The sequence below is a fragment of the Biomphalaria glabrata genome, chromosome 10 (assembly GCF_947242115.1).
Source record: "Biomphalaria glabrata chromosome 10, xgBioGlab47.1, whole genome shotgun sequence".
In the NCBI taxonomy this organism is placed as follows: Eukaryota; Metazoa; Mollusca; class Gastropoda; family Planorbidae; genus Biomphalaria; species Biomphalaria glabrata.
The window spans coordinates 42,608,279-42,626,246 of NC_074720.1; the positions used below are offsets into that span (position 1 = coordinate 42,608,279).

Consider the following 17,968-nt stretch of genomic DNA (forward strand, 5'->3'; position numbering starts at 1 on the left):
CCTCTCTTTTCCATTAGGACTAAAAATTTGAAAACTTTATCCCACTTTTGGTCAGTGTTGCAAGATCATCTGTGGTCATAGATAAGTACCGGTACACAAAAGTGTGATTCATAAAGTGCTGGTTGTGAGTGTGTTTTGTGTGTGAATGTTTGTATTTGCATCTATATTGTTATCATTACAGTAGTCAAACAGAATTTCCATTTGATTGGACCAATAAAATTATCTTAATTCATTTAACATCAATAGTACAGAACACTAAAAAATGAAATAAAAATAATGACATGGCAAAATTCAAATGAACAGATTTATTTATTTAAACTTTAAAAAATTTACATAAGTACTATTTTTTTAAAATTACACAAATCTTGAAACCTAAAGAATAGTCTAAGCTAAACACAACCACATTTCTTTTGCTGATAAAAAAAAACCTTGTGCATTTAGACTAGACAAATTAAAAAGTACACACAAAAAAACAACTTGTATTAAACACAAGGCACAGATAGAATACTTCACATTTAATTTGATCAATTAAAGTCATCGTAAATACAAATCAACAGGTGAACATAAAGTAATGGCACAGAAACTTCTTGAATTGACATTAAACAGGAACTTGAGTACTTTCTCATCAAAAGGTCATCAAACGAGATTTTTTTATCAACATTTTAATTCTGATTGTTATCTTTATGTAGAAGAACTCTTACAAGCATTCAATTTACAAAGTTTTTATTCACAAACTACAAAGTATTAAATCATTCTCCATGTAGAACATCTGTAAACTTTTCAATAACAAAGAAAACCATTCAATAACATTCTGTAGGACTTTCAACAGCAAACCATTCAACAACATTCTGTAAGACTTTCAACATTACACAGCAAACCATTCAACAACATTCTGTAAGACTTTCAACATCACACAGCAAACCATTCAGCAAGATTTAAAAACCATTCAACACTACTCTCCCTAAGCCAACTAAAATGCCCATCATGCTAGTACACAGATTCAGCTCCACACACAAAACACTTGCAGTCCCTGAGATGAGAAACTATCATGACTTTGATTGAGGTGACAATGAATAAAGATTCCTTTTGTAAGGTGACGTTCTAGTGTCTTGTTGATTGTAAGATACTGACCACAGCTTAGGAGATGTAGGGGATGGTCGGCCAGTATAAGATGGAGAGCCTGAAAATGTCAAAAGAATTTGAATGCAGACATTAAAAAAATTATTTTTTTTTGCCTGAAATTTTGTCTAAAATGTATCTAGAAACTTTTAATAACTTAGGGACAACTATAATGTAAAGAATAAAAGAATATTTCCTTTGAGACCTAGAAGTTCACCAGAGTTTATATTTCTCTAGTTAAAGGCTATTGTGATTCATTACCTTACAAAAATACAAAATCCTTCAAGGAAAAGTGGGAGAACAAAACGAAAAAAAAAAAAGTCATTAAAGGATTAAAATAATTCTCTCTTAAAGATTCTCTTCACAGTTCATGACCAAGACAAAGAAGAGTTGCGATGGTGATGCCCCAGTTCCCATTTATAATGCCGTCTATAAAGTGATTTAACTTATTTTCTTATTGAGTAGAGAGAGAAGCAATGAGAGAGAACATAGCTATCCATAAAGTTGTACTTATAGGTGTAGACTGTTGTATGAAGGAAGTATAGAGATGACAGAGCTATCCATAAAGTTGTACTTATAGGTGTAGACTGTTGTATGAAGGAAGTAGAGAGATGACAGAGCTATCCATAAAGTTGTACTTATCAGTATAAAGTTGTACTTACTTATTGGTGTAAAGTTTTACTTACTTATTGGTGTCGACTGTTGTATGAAGGAAGCCGACTGTGAAGGACTCAATGAACCTTGGTTGAGGAAGACATTGGGGTTAGATGAAGCCTTGTAACGTGGACCCAAGATAGCATGATAACCTGCAAGTAATTTTCGTCAAGTCTTCTATAGTTATATTTATGAAGAGAAAACCATGAACATAAGCAATGAATACAAACAACATAATAAGAGAAATTTTGAAGTTGAAGTTCTATGTCTAATAGCAAGGCTTTAGTCCAAAGAATAAGGAGAATTGAAAAGATCATTAAATTAGTTGTTCAACAAAATCACCAAGAGCAAAGTACTTCTTAAAGTTCAAAGAAATGTAAATGATGCACTAAACTTGGATACATACAAAGACATGAACGTATTATTTCAACAAATTTGTAGATAATTATGCAGGTATAGATCAACTCACTAGATTTGTAACAATTTAGATACAATTATTGGACTTATGTTAAAATTCTTAACTCAATTTCAGTAGTTCCACTTTTCCAAATATTATTGAAACAAAATATAATGGTAAAAAGTAAAGTTCCCCTTTCAGACCTTGTGGTCTATAGGGCATATGTTGTAAAGGTCATCTGTTTCTGTGGCCTACCGTTAACGAGGGTGTCATGTGGCCAGCACAACGACCTACCGCCTTTACTTTCCCCCAACTAATGTCAGGTACCCATTAGAGCTGGGTGGACTCAGAGGCGCCCGAAGATCCTGAAATTAAAAATCCCAGTCTTCAACCGGATTTGAACCCCGTACCCCGGTTTGTAAGTCAAGTGCTTTACCGCTCAGCCACTGCGCCTCCTAAAATATAAAGGTACTGAGAATGAAAAGTTTATTTTTTCAATGTTAAAAAAATAAGAGCACCTGATAAAAGGGTTACCACGTTCCATCAAGACACCAAGGCTCACTTATAACTATTATAAAATATAACAAAAAAAAAACAACAACTATTTACCAACTAAAACTGCAGCTGCTGTGAGCATGACAATCAAACAGATAATCAACCAGGACTGGTAGTTGCTGACTGTAGAACTCAACATGGAGGACCAGCTCTGATCTAGTCTGTGCATCTCTGGAAAAGAAAAAAAGGTTACTGGTCATCATTTGATACAATAAGAGAAGTCCCATCTGTGAAACAAATTTTGACCACCCAACTTGAGCCACACAAACTACTTTTTATTTTGTTTCGTTTGTAGCAGAAATGAACTTGACCTTGTTCCACTTCCTTTATTTTCATAGTAATGAAGGAAGTGGTGATTTTCTTGAAGAGTGATTGGTTTGAAATTATGTTTACAGTGAAAGATTTTGTAAACTCTTTTGATCTAGTTCACACCTACAATGATCAAACAAAATTCAAAGAAAGTGAAGATTTAATACTAGTTTAAAAAAATGGCAGTCGACAGTTTCGTAGTTAACTTACTGGATGAATCTGGTTTTTGTCCAATAAGTTTGACCAGCACGGGAATCTTGACCTTATAACCTGTCCGCCTGTGAGAGGCTTCAACATAGATGTCCAGTTTTTCTTTGTTCCACAACAAAGCCGAGTCGACCAGCTTAACAGGGTAATTAATGACATTGCTATTGGCCAAGTCGACTTCTGGAGCAAGGACTTGAATGACATTCAGATCACTTGTGCTAATCTGGGAAGCACAAAGTCAATTTGAAATGACAAAATATGATGTGAATTAAAGAGCAAAAAAAAAAAACAAAAAAAAAAAATGATTTATAGCATACAAAGAATGGACCACTTGATTCTCTATACACAAACTGTTTTCCCATTAATTGTGCAGTGATTGTTTAGCAGTCTATTGAGGTAAAAATAAGCTTAGATGTGGTGGTTTTTTTTTGTTTGTATGTTTTACATGTTTTGGATGTTCCTTCAGCACTGAAGATTATTGCATTCTTCCCAAACCTCCAGCAGGCTTGGCGGCAGGCTTGTTTCAAAACTGGGGCCATCAAGATGACAGTCCAGTGCACATACCACAGGACCAGGCAACCATCCTGGTTTGAAACTGTAGACTCAGTTTATAGAGTGCAGAAGTGTTAATTAGTGACTTAATGACGTAACTAACTTCATCACTTTTATAAATAAGTGCAATCAATTAATTGTATAATTATCCGACTTAAAAATTCTTTGTGCACATTTGCTTGGTTCTAACACAAAATGTTACCAAGAACTGTTTAGACTCAAGGGGGACACAGTCACATTTGTTCAAGCATTTTATTGGTCATTACAGGAGTTCAATCTACAAGTATTGGATTACCTCAATGTCGGGAACGACTTTGGCAGCAGCAGATACTTTCAGCAATGCTTGCGGTGAGGAAGTTGTCAGTAAGAGCTCAGCATTGTGAACATAGAAAGCAGGAATGAAGTTCAAGGTGAGCGGGGCGGAAAAGACCTCTGGTTGTCCAGGCGACGACAGGACGCGGACACTGAGTGTGATATTGGATTCAAACACGGCCAACCGTTGGATGCTGTTCTCTGGTGAGTTGACTTGCACAAGACAGCCATGTAAGCCTAAAAGACAACAACATATATGTTTTAAGAATGTCAGCCTGAAAGGAAACCTTCCAATTTAGAATTTAGTCCAGATCAATAAGTCGATGTTTACATTTGCTTAACCAGCTTTTTTTTCTTCATGGGAAGATGGGGAAGCGGAATAGGGGCAGGGTAAAAAAAATATTTTATTTTTATTTTAAATATATCATTTATAAGTTATTAAGAGTCAACTAATCCCTCTTACATCAGCTTAATAAAGGAGGAAATGTCTTTTCCAAAAAAAAAAAAAAGGATTTTTAAAATAATTTACTTGTTCTTTTTCCTGTTCAAATAAGGCATTTCTTCAAGTGCTCACTTGGGATGGAAGATGTATAGAATGTTTGATCTTCATTGATTTTTATTTACTTTTTTTTTTATTAGTTATGTTTATCCATCACCATCTACAATACCTTAATGTCTAAGTAATAGTAAGCAGATTATGCTAGAATGGATGTGTATATATATATATATCTATTTATTGTAATATTGATTTGTGTGTGCCTGTGGAAAGTCGGGGTTACAAAGTCTATCCTCCAAGTAAAGCTGAAGTGGTTCCTGTACTTTACAAATATATGTCTGAGACTATGTACCAAGTTATCAAAAATTCATATGGAAATAATCACATATACATTACAGGTGTCAGTAGTGAGATTTTCTTAGCCATTAATTTTTCTACTTTTCATAGTTAAAAAGGATGTCGAAAAAAAACAACCCATCAATACTTCTTTAAATAAAAAGACACTGGTGACTCCAAGGTAGCTAGAGTGGATTTATGAACTGAGGGGAATACAAAAAATAAATTCTTAGAGCTCTCTTCTCTTCCCACAATCCTCCAGACCTTTCTGTGTTGTTCTATATGGCAGGCATTGAGTTTGACAAGAACACACACACACTACCTTTCTCCACATCAAAGTGAGGCTTAACACCGAAGAGTTCCTCAATGAAGATGTCCTGAGTCTTGTGAAGCAGCTCAAGTTGGCAAGTGTAAGGAATGTACGATGGCGAGAATTTTGACTGTACAACCACCGAGCTACAATTGGTGCCTGCGAGACAAATACAATGCGACTAGATACAATGAACAGACATTGATGCACTATACAAACAAGACAGATTACATGTAGGCTAGAGAGGATCATTTGGTTGGGTAACAAGTCTATTCATTTTTTGCCAAGACATACATTTTCAATAACTGAGCCAAAGTAGAATAAGGCTGAAAATATTTTTCTCAATACAATGAGATGCTAAATGCTCATCAAAATGTACTACATTTAATACAGATTATAGCCAATGAGTAAAAACATGTTCGGTATTGATCAGCGCCATTGTGTTAGTGAATATAAAAAAAGGGAAATTTGATCAGAAGTCTTCATTTATATTTTTTTAATTGATTTTTTTCTCTAAATAGTCAATCAAAGTGAATTAAAAAAAAAAAAATCACATTATTTTATAGTAAAAAAAAGTTTTCTTTTCAGACCTTAAAATCTATAGGGCAGATGATGTTAAGGTCATCCTATTCTTTGGCCAACGGTTAATGAGCATTATGTCATTTGGCCAGCACAACGACCAACCGTCTTTACTTTCCCCAGCTAAAGTCAGGTACCCATTAGAGCTGGGTGGACTCAGGGGTGCCCTAAAAATCCCGAAATTCAAAATCTAAGTTTTCAAAGAGATTCGAACCCAGGACTGCAGGTTCGGAAGCCAATCGCTTAACCATTCAGCCACCACGCCCCTAATTATTTTAGCCATGTAAAAATCTTAGATGCTTTGACTTTCACTAACAAGACATTTAGCTTTATAAACCTTTGCACAAACCAACATTTAAAATATACAAACATTTGAAATAATGATTCAATAAGTTTCCAAATTTGTAGCAATAATATCAACGCAATATGCATAAGAAAAAAAAAAAGTTTCATCCAAACAATTTTTCTTTTAGTTCAAAAGAGATGACAAAAATTGGACCTACCAATGATGCTGGTGCCAGAACTAGTGAATGAAACTTGGAAAAAAGGATTTCTTCCTTTAACTGCTGAGTTGGTCAGATAACCTAGACCTTGATCAATGCTAATTGATTTGATGGGTTCAATCACCACCTAGAACCAAGTTGAGAATTTAGTAAGTAAAAGATAATTCTTCCATATTTGTGGTACAGATCTATGAATTAATAGATGGTTACACATTTTTGTCTTATGTTATTGAATTTTTGTAAAGTGTCTCGAACGTACTTCTGTTTTGGTCGATGTAAAAGCTGAAAATGTATAGATAATAGTTGCTCTTCCAACTGATTTCGCTGTACTGATGCCTGAACTCTCCTCTATTTCTAAAGCTGATGATTTGGATATCCAGGTTCCGCCAATACCTAAAATGAAAATTGAAAAAATGGATACTTTTCATCAGACTATCTCCTATTATTCCAAAATTACTGAAACCCTCAAACCTACCCTTTGGTAATAACTTGTTTTTTTCTAAACCTTAAAATGTGTGGAAGTGAAATTTTAGGCAGAGCTTGGACAATGTCATTCATTCTTTACAAGTACCACCACAGCATGGAACAACTTGCCTGAATCAATCAGGAAAACTTGGAAAAGTCTAAATCTATAATTAGCATGGACAAGTAGAAAAACATGGGTATGCATCTAGGATATAATAATTTTTTTTGTTTGTTTTCAAGTAGCATATGTAGTTTGTTAAGAGATGAAATAATATATTAGTCTAGTCTACTAGGATATTAGTCTAGTCTATCAGGATATTAAATAAGATATTAGTCTAGTCTACTAGGATATTAAATAAGATATTAGTAGTCTATCAGGATATTAAATAAGATATTAGTCTAGTCTACTAGGATATTAAATAAGATATTAGTCTAGTCTATCAGGATATCAAATAAGATATTAGTCTAGTCTACTAGGATATTAAATAAGATATTAGTCTAGTCTACCAGGATATTAAATAAGATATTAGTCTAGTCTACTAGGATATTAAATAAGATATTAGTCTAGTCTATCAGGATATTAAATAAGATATTAGTCTAGTCTACTAGGATATTAAATAAGATATTAGTTTAGTCTATCAGGATATTTAATAAGATATTAGTCTAGTCTATCAGGATATTAAATAAGATATTAGTCTAGTCTATCAGGATATTAAATAAGATATTAGTCTAGTCTACTAGGATATTAAATAAGATATTAGTCTAGTCTACCAGGATATTAAATAAGATATTAGTCTAGTCTACCAGGATATTAAATAAGATATTAGTCTAGTCTACTAGGATATTAAATAAGATATTAGTCTAGTCTATCAGGATATTAAATAAGATATTAGTCTAGTCTACCAGGATATTAAATAAGATATTAGTCTAGTCTACCAGGATATTAAATAAGATATTAGTCTAGTCTACTAGGATATTAAATAAGATATTGGTCTAGTCTACTAGGATAAGGAGGCTAGTAACAAGTTTAGACCAGAGAAGACTTCGAGATAAGACTTACCTGATTCTGTTGTGATGGGAGAGTGAAAACAAATAATGGAGCCCAGTGTGACTGTGGCCTGTGTTGGTGCTATGGCATGCCCTACGGGTATGTTGACATAGTCAGCCATGGATGGCTTATTCTTGTTCCACACCTGTGACATTAAGTACAAGGACACACATTACATTGGCACTGCTTTAAAATGCAAAGTATTTGAACATACTGATTACTAAGTACAATTTTGTTACAGAAGTCCAGGTTTGACTTGTAGAAGATTGCAATCAAATAAATTATAGCTTTTATATAGCCTACTTTCATGCTTATAGCATGCTCAGAGGGGTATGATCTAATCTCATTTGTGGACCAGTTGGGGGAGGGGTATCTGGGAGAAGATTTTTAGTGCTGCCTTTAGGCGCTCAGTAAACACAACTGCTCCAGTCGGGTGTCGAATCTCAAACCCCCTTCAAGAGTATTTATCCTCTCGACCAGACATCCCAATACATTAACTAATCACAAAAATAAAAAATTTCAATAATCTACTAAAGTAAAAAAAAAATGACCCTGAGTAGCAGACGTGAGTACCTATATTGAGTTAACTTATAACAAATTGTTCTGTAAGAGAAGTTTTCTAACCTTTAAAACAGTATGTCCCAACTCTCCAGTCCTCACCAGCAACGTGTTATTGTCTACACCATTAGACACATGTAACAAATCATATCTGGAAACAGCAAATACAGAATGGTTGAAAGAAAGGTTGGCAACAAATGTTTGACTAATAAACATCATTAAATGTATACCAGTATTGTTAGCAAAACATAATGTAGGATCAAACCCTATCAGACAGACATAAAAAAACTAAGTCAAACTAATCTAAATAAGATTTAAACAGGTGAGTTAGGGACTTGATATGAGTTACAATTACATAAAGAATTAAGCAGTCTGTTAACCCATACCATAAGAAATGTGCAGAAGTTAAGAGCTTGACAGCTCAAAGTGAATTTTTCAAAAAAGGCAGATCCAGGAAGGGAGAAAGAGGTGTGTGTGGATATAGGATAAAAAACAGATTGTCTATAAAGCCTAACTTAGAAGTGAAAAGAAAAGGGGGTATAATGGTAAACAGCTGACCTGCTACAACGTATACCAAGCTGAATGTTGGTTGCATAGAACTCATCTCCCACGTCATCGTGGAAACTGACGGAGAACAGCAAAGTGGATCCAAGTGGAACCGCCGTCAGTTGGTTAGCTGATGTCGTCAGTATTGTAGTGTCAGAATTGATCATCAGGTAGGAAACAGGCTTCACCTAAATACAGGAACAATACATTACAAGTTTGACTCATCAATCTGATATCAACTTTTCACATGTAAATTATGAGTGTGGTGTGAATGTACATTTTTTTTTTTTTGTTATAATGCTTTCTTTGGTGTAATGCACAAATTGTAAGACAAATTTCCTTACGGACAATAAAGATTATTATTATTATCATTACCTCTACATAGAAATGTTTTAAGTTGCAGACATAGTTGTGAGGAAGTCAAATAACTAAAAACTGTAAATGACCGAACAACAAATGTTCACCTTTACTAATATAACCAACGTCTGGTTGATACCAAATTCCTCCTCAGAAACAACATGTAAAAATGCATTCCCTGGGGCGGAGCCAGATCTCAGTTGGCCATTGTCTAAAACACGTATCACTGGTGTATCTTGGCTGTCATTTATCACGTAATAACTAACTCTGGCTGCAATGTCCCTGTAATTAAAACCACACAGAATAAGATAAAAGCAATACATAAGTTATTTTTAACTACAAATGCTTTTGTTCTCTACATATAAGGCATACTGTGACATGAAGCTTATGTTTTGTCAGCCGCAAGTAAACTTTTATTTTCTGATTACATAAATGATTAATTGCACTATATATGTTCCATTCTTCACACACAAGGTGGGCTTGTAGGTTTCTGCTCCTAACTTTACTACATTGGTTGACAAAACAATAAGAGACAAAGAGTACTTGAGGTGAACAGTACGAGACACACTCACCTGTTGGTCTTAAGAAATGTATCTGTGTTTGGTGTGATTCTAATTTGTCCGTGGCAGACAGTTGGACTCAAGAGAGCTAACTTCTCAAAAACCTAAGGAAAACAACCAAATAGGTTTAATGTCAATCACTGTCAGTGGGACTCTTAAGTGTTAACTTCTGAGATGCCCAATGAAAATAGAAGCCAATAACTATTTGTTCTAGTCATTTGCTTCAACTGTACTTCGTAACTCAGAAAACAGGAAGTATTTTAAAGCCACATTACAATGGGATAATTATTGACAGACATATTTAAATGACATAACCAACTCATTCACAAGCAACACTATTCTAAAAACATAGATTAAAACGACTCATACTTTTCTTTTCCTTGATCTTTATACAGAATGTGAGCTACGCTATAATGTGCGGTAACTTGGTGATAACGCTGCTTAAGCATGACTAAATGCGTAGGACGTAATCATCTTCTTTTTTGAAGTAACGTCTGTATTATATAAGATAAGATAAGCAACAAACACTTTTCCCGGATGGCAACTATTATATTAAAAAAAAAACAATTTATCAAGTATTCTTCTCTAGCATTTTGTAACGGCCTTGTATGTGCTTAGGTTTAACTAGCTTCCATCCTTCTGAACAAAGAGCTGTTCAAATGGTAAATTTGACACTAGAAATGTACAACGGAATAATAAAAGCCATTTTCATTTTTCAACAAAACAACAATTAAGGCCAACTTTTATTTTAGATTCTGGAAAAAAAAAATTTGAAAAAAGATAATTACATTATATACTCAGATTTGTTTAGTGATTTTAATTGTGCTAAGTCATTAGTAACCTGTTCCATGCTCTAATCACATTTGGTAATAACCAAACTTGGCAAACCAAGTTTTAAAAGACCCATCTACGTCAACCCCAAATGTCTTTGGCTCTACATGGTCAGGATTGGACTACCTGTGTGTTCATAGAAATCAGATAAATCACAAAGCAAGTTACGTTTATGTATTATTCCTACTTTGATATGTCTCTAATGGACTGAGATTGCTATTGATGTTTCTTTTGTTACGTGTGAATATTCATTGTAATACATCTAACTGCTCTATTGTCTTGTCTGAGCTTGCTACTGATGTTTCTTTTGTTACTTGTGAATATTCATTGTAATACATCTAACTGCTCTATTGTCTTGTCCTACCTGGATTTGAACCTCATCTGTCAGGAATGAATCTCCATATAATTGTAGATGGCTGCCTGGTGTAACTTGAACTTTCAATTTGATTGTTGCGTGGCCAGTCTCCATAGCAACAGCTTGCTGAGCGAAATTGTTTTCTGATAATGGTTGGATGCCACTCTGTAGAGAACCAAAAAAATAATCAATAATTAGCTAAGAGTTAAAACTTGATCATTAAAATAACATTGAAAGAAACTAGATTTTAAAATGTAATAATTTATCGTTATCTTTTTTTTCTTATTAATACTATAATTTCCAAAACAATTTTTTAAACTGCTACCTTACTTTAGAATAAACTGACTGTAATTTCAACACTTCTCTGCTACTGGCTGTCCAGGTAAAGATCAGTGGAGGGACTGTGTTGCCAAATGAAAATGGTGTTTCATTTTCTGTTAGCCCAAGAGCATACACTGGAATCTTGTTAAAAGTCATTTTTATTAAACAGTGATTTAGTAGACATAGGAAAAAATGTCACTTGAAAAGAAAATTCAATATAACCCCCGTTACGTGCGCATCCTAGTGTTATGTGGAATGGTGCGAATGTGTGTTGAAAGGAGGAGAGAACCAAAATGGAGGAATAGTAGTGTTCATAGTATTACTCAAGATTAAATTATTGATTAACTATGATTCTGTTGTTTTGATATTGTTGTATCTAAAGAGTCTCTTCACATAATAAACGTAACACCCCTCCTCCCCTAAAAAAAATGCATAAATTGTAACATTAAGAAAGTGAATTTTTTTTTTCTCATATGGTCAATAACAAAACAATGTGAGTCAAAGGTGTATTGACACAAAACCACCAATAAGATAATTACCTTTGTGCCAGTTTGTAATCTTGTTAGTGGTGCATGAATCCTTACGCCTTTCAATACAATGACATTTACTATGGCATCATCCTGCAGAAGATCAACGGAATTAATTCTAAGTAACAGTTTTTCTATAAACGATGTCTCAAACTCATGTTTCTTCTATAAAGCTATTCACTTAAAAAGCAGGTACTGGAACCTAAAACAAATATCAAATATTAGGAGGCCACCCAACCTTTATAAGTAAAAGAATAAGCCCCATGAATTATGAATCACTATCATCATCAAACTCCATTGGAGTGAGGTTTTGAGAGGCTCAATAATCCTCTCTTGCAAAAGCCCTGGACAGAAACCCTGCTGTTTTGCGTAGTGCATACATGCCACCATACAGGTCAAGAATTTTTGGTTTCCCAGACCTGTCGAGACTGAGATCAGCAAGTCTGGGGCAGTGTAAAAAATATGAGACATGGTTTCCTCTTCTTCCCCCCAGCGAGGGCACTGTAAGTCGAAATTTGGCCATGGCCGTGAGAAGTATAAATAACTTAAAACTCAATCTCACCTGTGAATAGACAACTTTTTCTCCGGTTAAGGAATCTGTCCCAACAGCCTTGCCTATAATTTTAGTTTGACCGATTTCTTGAGCTTCTAAAAGACCACCAGTGGACACTGTTGAAATATGTTTGTCCATAATGGAGAATTCCACATTGCTCTGGGGTTGAGGTCCACCAAAAGCTAATACCTATATCAAATATAATGTTAATAAGTATATGCACAAGTGAAATTTGTAATTAAAGACAGTATAGACTTTGTATGGACCATCCTTTGTATATCTGTTCGTATGTGCTAGTTATAATCTTCCCTCCTCACTTCAAAGGAGGGTGGCTGCTCGGTATGTACGCTGGAATGTCAATCAGACTTCTTAATAATCCCAGATTCATACCCTGCCTGCTGCCATCACCCGTCCATCTCCGGGAGGTTTGGACTAGGAAGTAGATTATCTTCAACTTTGAAGGAACATTTGAAACATGTAAAACGTTTTACAAAAATTTTGTTTTACAACATTGAGACGAACAGGACTACTATATTTCTTTAAATTCAAAATCAGCCTTTTGAAAACATTTTTTGTCTAGAATATTACGAATTATATTATAATAGACTGATTAATAATTTAAACTGTTTCTTTATAGACTGACAAGGAATTAGTCAAAAGTTTTTTTTTACTGATAGTAACTACTTTTATCTAAATATATACAATAACTCTAAGCAAGTCAAGTATTAGTCGGCACCCTGTCTAGGACATAGAAACTCCAAAATAAAACTTAAGAGCCATCTACTGTCCACAGCCATCCTGTGGTCAACATTTGGCCTAAGAGTAGTTTTGGCCTGCACAGTCTACATTCCACTATAAAAATACTAAGTGCAGGACTGATGCCTTACAGTGTTTCACAAAACCTACGCTATTTAAAAAGTGACACATCCCACTATCAAAGACACTGCCATTATAAGAAGCCAGTTACCTGTAAGACAGCACCTATGATCAGAGTTATATTCTTGGGCTCCAACTTGAGTGGGGGAAAAACTTCTATGGCTTTAGGGGCACTGTGAATAACTTTATGATTGGGTAGACTGATGCTGGCAGTCAGGGTAGTGTGACCTACTTGTGCACCATAAACAGTATATAGTCCAGTGACACTGTCTCCTTCGTTAGTTTGAAGCGGCCTGCAGAAAAGGGAATCAATAAACAGTTGTTTGATAGGTGTGATGTCATTGCTACGGTTACTCAATTTCTGACTGCTAAACTAATAAATTGATTCTGACCGGGATTTAACACCGGCAATTTAACCTATCTACAGTTTGTTCTATATTGCACCAGGTTGACTTCATCAGAACACACAAACTTATCATTTTTCAATTCTAATTGAAGCTTAAAAAGAAGTGCTTATGACTAAACAAATGTTATACATAGAAAAAAACAACAACAAACAAATCTGTAACTAAGTCTTGAATAAAGAATAAGTTACACAATAACAAAAATTTGAAAAATAAATTATTTCTTGAATGAAATTTATCCTAAATTGCAAAATATACATTTTAAATGATTCACAAAAAATACCCAGGCACAAAAAGTATTAACACATTGGTTTCTTTGTAGTTTCCATGTGAAATTATATTGTTATATTGGTTTCTAAGTAAGTGACTAAAAAATGTGGAATAACAGACACAAGGGAAATTATTGATTAAAAAAAGTATTTGACTTAGATGACATTTATAAGTGTGGCATGAACGTCACATGACCCCAAAGTTTGATGGCATAAAAAAATTACTCCTACAAGACATAAAGGTCTATTGGGCAAGGAAACAGAGATTTCATGTCATTCATAGGTCAAAGGTTAGAGAGGGCTGCCATGTAGCCAGCACAATGACCATAACACTTTAATTTTCACTAAAAGACAGAAACAGTAACTTAGTGAATCCCAGTGTCAGGACAAAAAACTTGGCCTCTTCAGCTCATTTAATTTAAACTTTCACCAAATCAGTACTATCCAATACAATAAGTGTAATCTTTATACTGAAACCTGTCTTCCTAATCCCTTGAATGCAAGAGAGAGCTGCTCTAAAGAAAACTCAAACAAAATAAAATGAGTGATACAATCAGTTCAATCCTACCTGAGTGAAATGATGTCAGATGCAGGTTCTAACTTTAGCCCCATGAGTGTGAAAAAACTGGCCAGGAGAGGTTCACCCCTGAGATCCAAAACTTGAACTTTGGCTTGCACCTCTTTGAGAACTTCAACCTGGAAGAGTAAATGTGAATGAGTTGGACTCCTACTTATGAACCTGTATGTCAAGACTTCGTTGTTTGAAAGCTCTCCTCTTGGCATTGCATTTATGGCCAATATTTATTGGAGATTGGCATCTGATAGCTATAAATATCTATCTATTTTACTACTTCAGGTGTACAGAATATAAAAGTGTTGATAAGTTCTATCTATTTTAGCACTTCAGGTGTACAGAACCTTTAAAGTGTTGATAAGTTCTATTTTACTACTTCAGGTGTACAAAACCTGTAAAGTGTTGATAAGCTAAGTATTTTGAAAGATATAATTTTGTGTGCACTGAAAAATTAATTGTGTAAGTTCTTTGGCTTCTAGAATAAGTCATTTGTATTATTTAGTTGGCAAGTGATCTCAGAGTCCTTAACATTGTTTAGTTTATTTATTAATTTCAAAATCACTCCTTATCTCTTTCTCTTTTTTTTCTATGTTTTTGTATTTTATTACTTAAATAATGTAAACTGAATCTTAAAAATTGAAAACTTGACAAAGAGGAGATTACTGAGTTAATTTTTTTTCTTGAAAATCCCCAATATGAACGTTATCATAAATAAGCAAAGTGACCATAACCAACTTACTTGATTTAAAACACATGCGAGAATTGCCTATGTACACTTTACCTTATCTATAACCATGACATCGACTCTGCCAACTCCTGACACAGACACAGTGGCCACAGGGTGTGCAGTCACATCCAAACAGATGTCATAGATTGTAAATACATGCGTGCCATCCTTGAGTGGTGTGACCTGTAATCAAACCAAATGTGTCAACAAATGCAATCAAAATTTAACCACTAGCCCCACCACAACTGCTTAGATTCAAATACTAACTGCTGTGTCCAGGTCTCCATGCCATAATGAACAGGCACAGTACAGTTTTGTTTGATGACAAAAATCAAGTACACTCACTACTAGTAAAGATATAACTGATAAACTCACACATATCCAAGATTTAAATTTTCTTGACTTCAATTTATTTCAATCTATTTTGTTTCAATTCAATAACAATAGTTGTAACACTCCTTAGGTCCTTTTTTTAAAAAAAATCTAATATACTAGTCGACCGGCGGCGTGGCATACGCCACTATTTTGCAGGGCCGGCCTTTGGCCACTGCAACCTATGCGACTGTAGTGGGCCCCGCACTTTTCATAGGGCCCCAGGCTAATTCTAGGTGTATAAATTATTAAACTAAACCATTTTATAACTTATAACAGATTTCCCGCGGCCTCTTGTCGATTTACCAGGAGCTCCTGGAAATCTCCTGAAATTGCAAAACATATGAAAAAGTCCTGGAAATATGCGGAAATTATTAAAATCTTTTTGAAAACTCATACAAATCTCTTGAAATATATAGACCAAAATGTCATTTTGGGGTGTCATTCAATATGGAAAATGCCAATCCCACGTGCGATAAAAAAAACCCCGGCACTATGCACTACCAGTAATTGTGGAATCTAGTGAAAAAAGCTTCTCGCACCTCAAACTAATGAAGAATTACTTGAGGTCAACAATTCTCATAGATAGATTGGAACATTTCTTAATTCTTGCTATTGAGCGTGATCTATGTAGGAAACAGAAGTTTTATGACATACTGCATGACTTCACTACAAGCAAGGCTAGTTAAGTAATTCTGTACATTGTAAAGAATGAATAAAATGCAAAGACGAATTTATTTTCTAATACAAACTCTTATTTTTCACTTATTATCCGTATCCCTACCCAAACTTGGCCCGCGAAATCCGTTTCACATAGGGCCCCACAATGTTTAAGTCCAGCCCTGCTATTTAGTGATGGGTGAATACAGAGTAGATTACTTGTCCTCTTTCCATGACTTCTTGGTCACAATGGTTAAGTCTGGCCCTGCTATTTAGTGACGAGTGAATACTACTTGTTCTCCCCCCCTCTTTTTTTTCCTCTAAAATTACGTGGGGTAACTCTAGTCCGTCGACTTGCACAAATAAAAGATTTCATTACTTGGTGTCCAAACTCTTAAGCCATGAAGAGAATTATATATATAGATTAGGTAATGCAAAAGCAATGTCTCTGACAATTTCAAAACAAAATATAAAGGTTGTAGACATGTTGACTGTGTTAAAACATTCTTCTTTAATTCAAACATGATCAATCTTACTTCCCCAACATTTCTAAAACTGATGTTGGTTAACTTAAGACGACTGTATTGTTTTTAACTAAAGATAACGATATTGTTTTGAATAAGGATGACTGTATTTGTTTTAAATAAGAATGACCTTATTATTGTTAACTTAAGATGACTGTATTGTTTTTAACTAAGGATGACTGCATTGTTTTTATTCTTTACAGAGAGTGTAAGGAAGGATGTGAATTTTTCTTTTCAGGTTAAAAAGTCATTTATTTGACTTAACTACAATATTGAAATGACAAACAATTCTTAATGATTATTACAGTTTCTAAAAAAAAAAAAAAAAAAAAAAAAAAAAAAAAAAAAGAACCTACCTGAACACTTCTTCCCTTCTGGTCGTATTTAGCAGACAAGACCTGGGATTTAAACTCTTCCAAATAGAAATAACCTGAGCCATGGCGGAGCTCTATGTTGACCTAACCACAGAGAGTAGAAGGAAAGAAAAGGTGCCAAGTTAAAATGTGAAAACAAAGAAAAAAAAACTCTGGTGTTACTCTTAAAAAAAAAAAATGATCATTGATAATTGAAAACAAAGAACAACTCTGGTGTTACTCTTAAAAAAAAGATCATTAATATACTGACCTTATTTGAAGGATGGTTAAAGACTGAGACCGAGGCAGGGGACAGAACTGCTTCTTCCACTAACATCAACTCTAAAGATTTCTTGATGGCAGGAGTTATTCTTTCCTAAAATGAAACAAACTTTTGAAATGCTGATTCCCCCACTAACTGAGTCAACAGGCTAGGCTATGAGAAAGAAAGGTGAAATGTTACCAATGGTTTTCCAAAAGCTTTGGAGGCAGACACTTTATACCAATCAATTGAAGCAGTGATGATGATGTTTCCAGTTTTTCTGTGTGGCTTTACAGTTTGATACACTGGGAGAATACAATAGAAGTAAATGATTTAAAATCAAATACAAGTCAGGGGGTCACACAGGTAAAGCACGAGTTTCTCTAGCTTAGGAACAATGAAACCTCCCTAGAGTAGTCTTAAACACAGTTTTTTCTCCCTTTTAAAGAACTCAGCTCAAATACTGAAGGTACCAAAGAGAAGAAAGATCTTTTAGT

At 34.4% G+C, this 17,968-nt stretch overlaps 1 protein-coding gene across 1 annotated transcript in view; it reads right to left on the reverse strand.

The window, feature by feature from the left end:
- Window positions 1-290: 290 nt before the first annotated feature.
- LOC106078177 (nuclear pore membrane glycoprotein 210-like) overlaps window positions 291-17,968 on the reverse strand; it is a 31,723-nt gene continuing 14,045 nt past the window's right edge. Inside the window, exons 22-44 of the mRNA XM_056043134.1 lie at window positions 17,673-17,776; window positions 17,481-17,585; window positions 17,213-17,314; window positions 15,355-15,483; window positions 14,568-14,695; window positions 13,418-13,619; window positions 12,460-12,639; window positions 11,910-11,990; window positions 11,380-11,511; window positions 11,059-11,214; window positions 9,876-9,967; window positions 9,411-9,585; window positions 8,959-9,134; window positions 8,467-8,551; window positions 7,855-7,987; window positions 6,589-6,722; window positions 6,330-6,456; window positions 5,260-5,406; window positions 4,089-4,342; window positions 3,245-3,464; window positions 2,780-2,896; window positions 1,806-1,925; window positions 291-1,180 (exon numbers count right to left, since the gene is read on the reverse strand). Of these exons, the coding sequence (XP_055899109.1) occupies window positions 1,047-1,180; window positions 1,806-1,925; window positions 2,780-2,896; window positions 3,245-3,464; window positions 4,089-4,342; window positions 5,260-5,406; window positions 6,330-6,456; window positions 6,589-6,722; window positions 7,855-7,987; window positions 8,467-8,551; window positions 8,959-9,134; window positions 9,411-9,585; window positions 9,876-9,967; window positions 11,059-11,214; window positions 11,380-11,511; window positions 11,910-11,990; window positions 12,460-12,639; window positions 13,418-13,619; window positions 14,568-14,695; window positions 15,355-15,483; window positions 17,213-17,314; window positions 17,481-17,585; window positions 17,673-17,776 (3,233 nt within the window). The 3' untranslated portion in view covers window positions 291-1,046. The remainder of the gene's footprint in view (window positions 1,181-1,805; window positions 1,926-2,779; window positions 2,897-3,244; window positions 3,465-4,088; window positions 4,343-5,259; window positions 5,407-6,329; window positions 6,457-6,588; window positions 6,723-7,854; window positions 7,988-8,466; window positions 8,552-8,958; window positions 9,135-9,410; window positions 9,586-9,875; window positions 9,968-11,058; window positions 11,215-11,379; window positions 11,512-11,909; window positions 11,991-12,459; window positions 12,640-13,417; window positions 13,620-14,567; window positions 14,696-15,354; window positions 15,484-17,212; window positions 17,315-17,480; window positions 17,586-17,672; window positions 17,777-17,968) is intronic.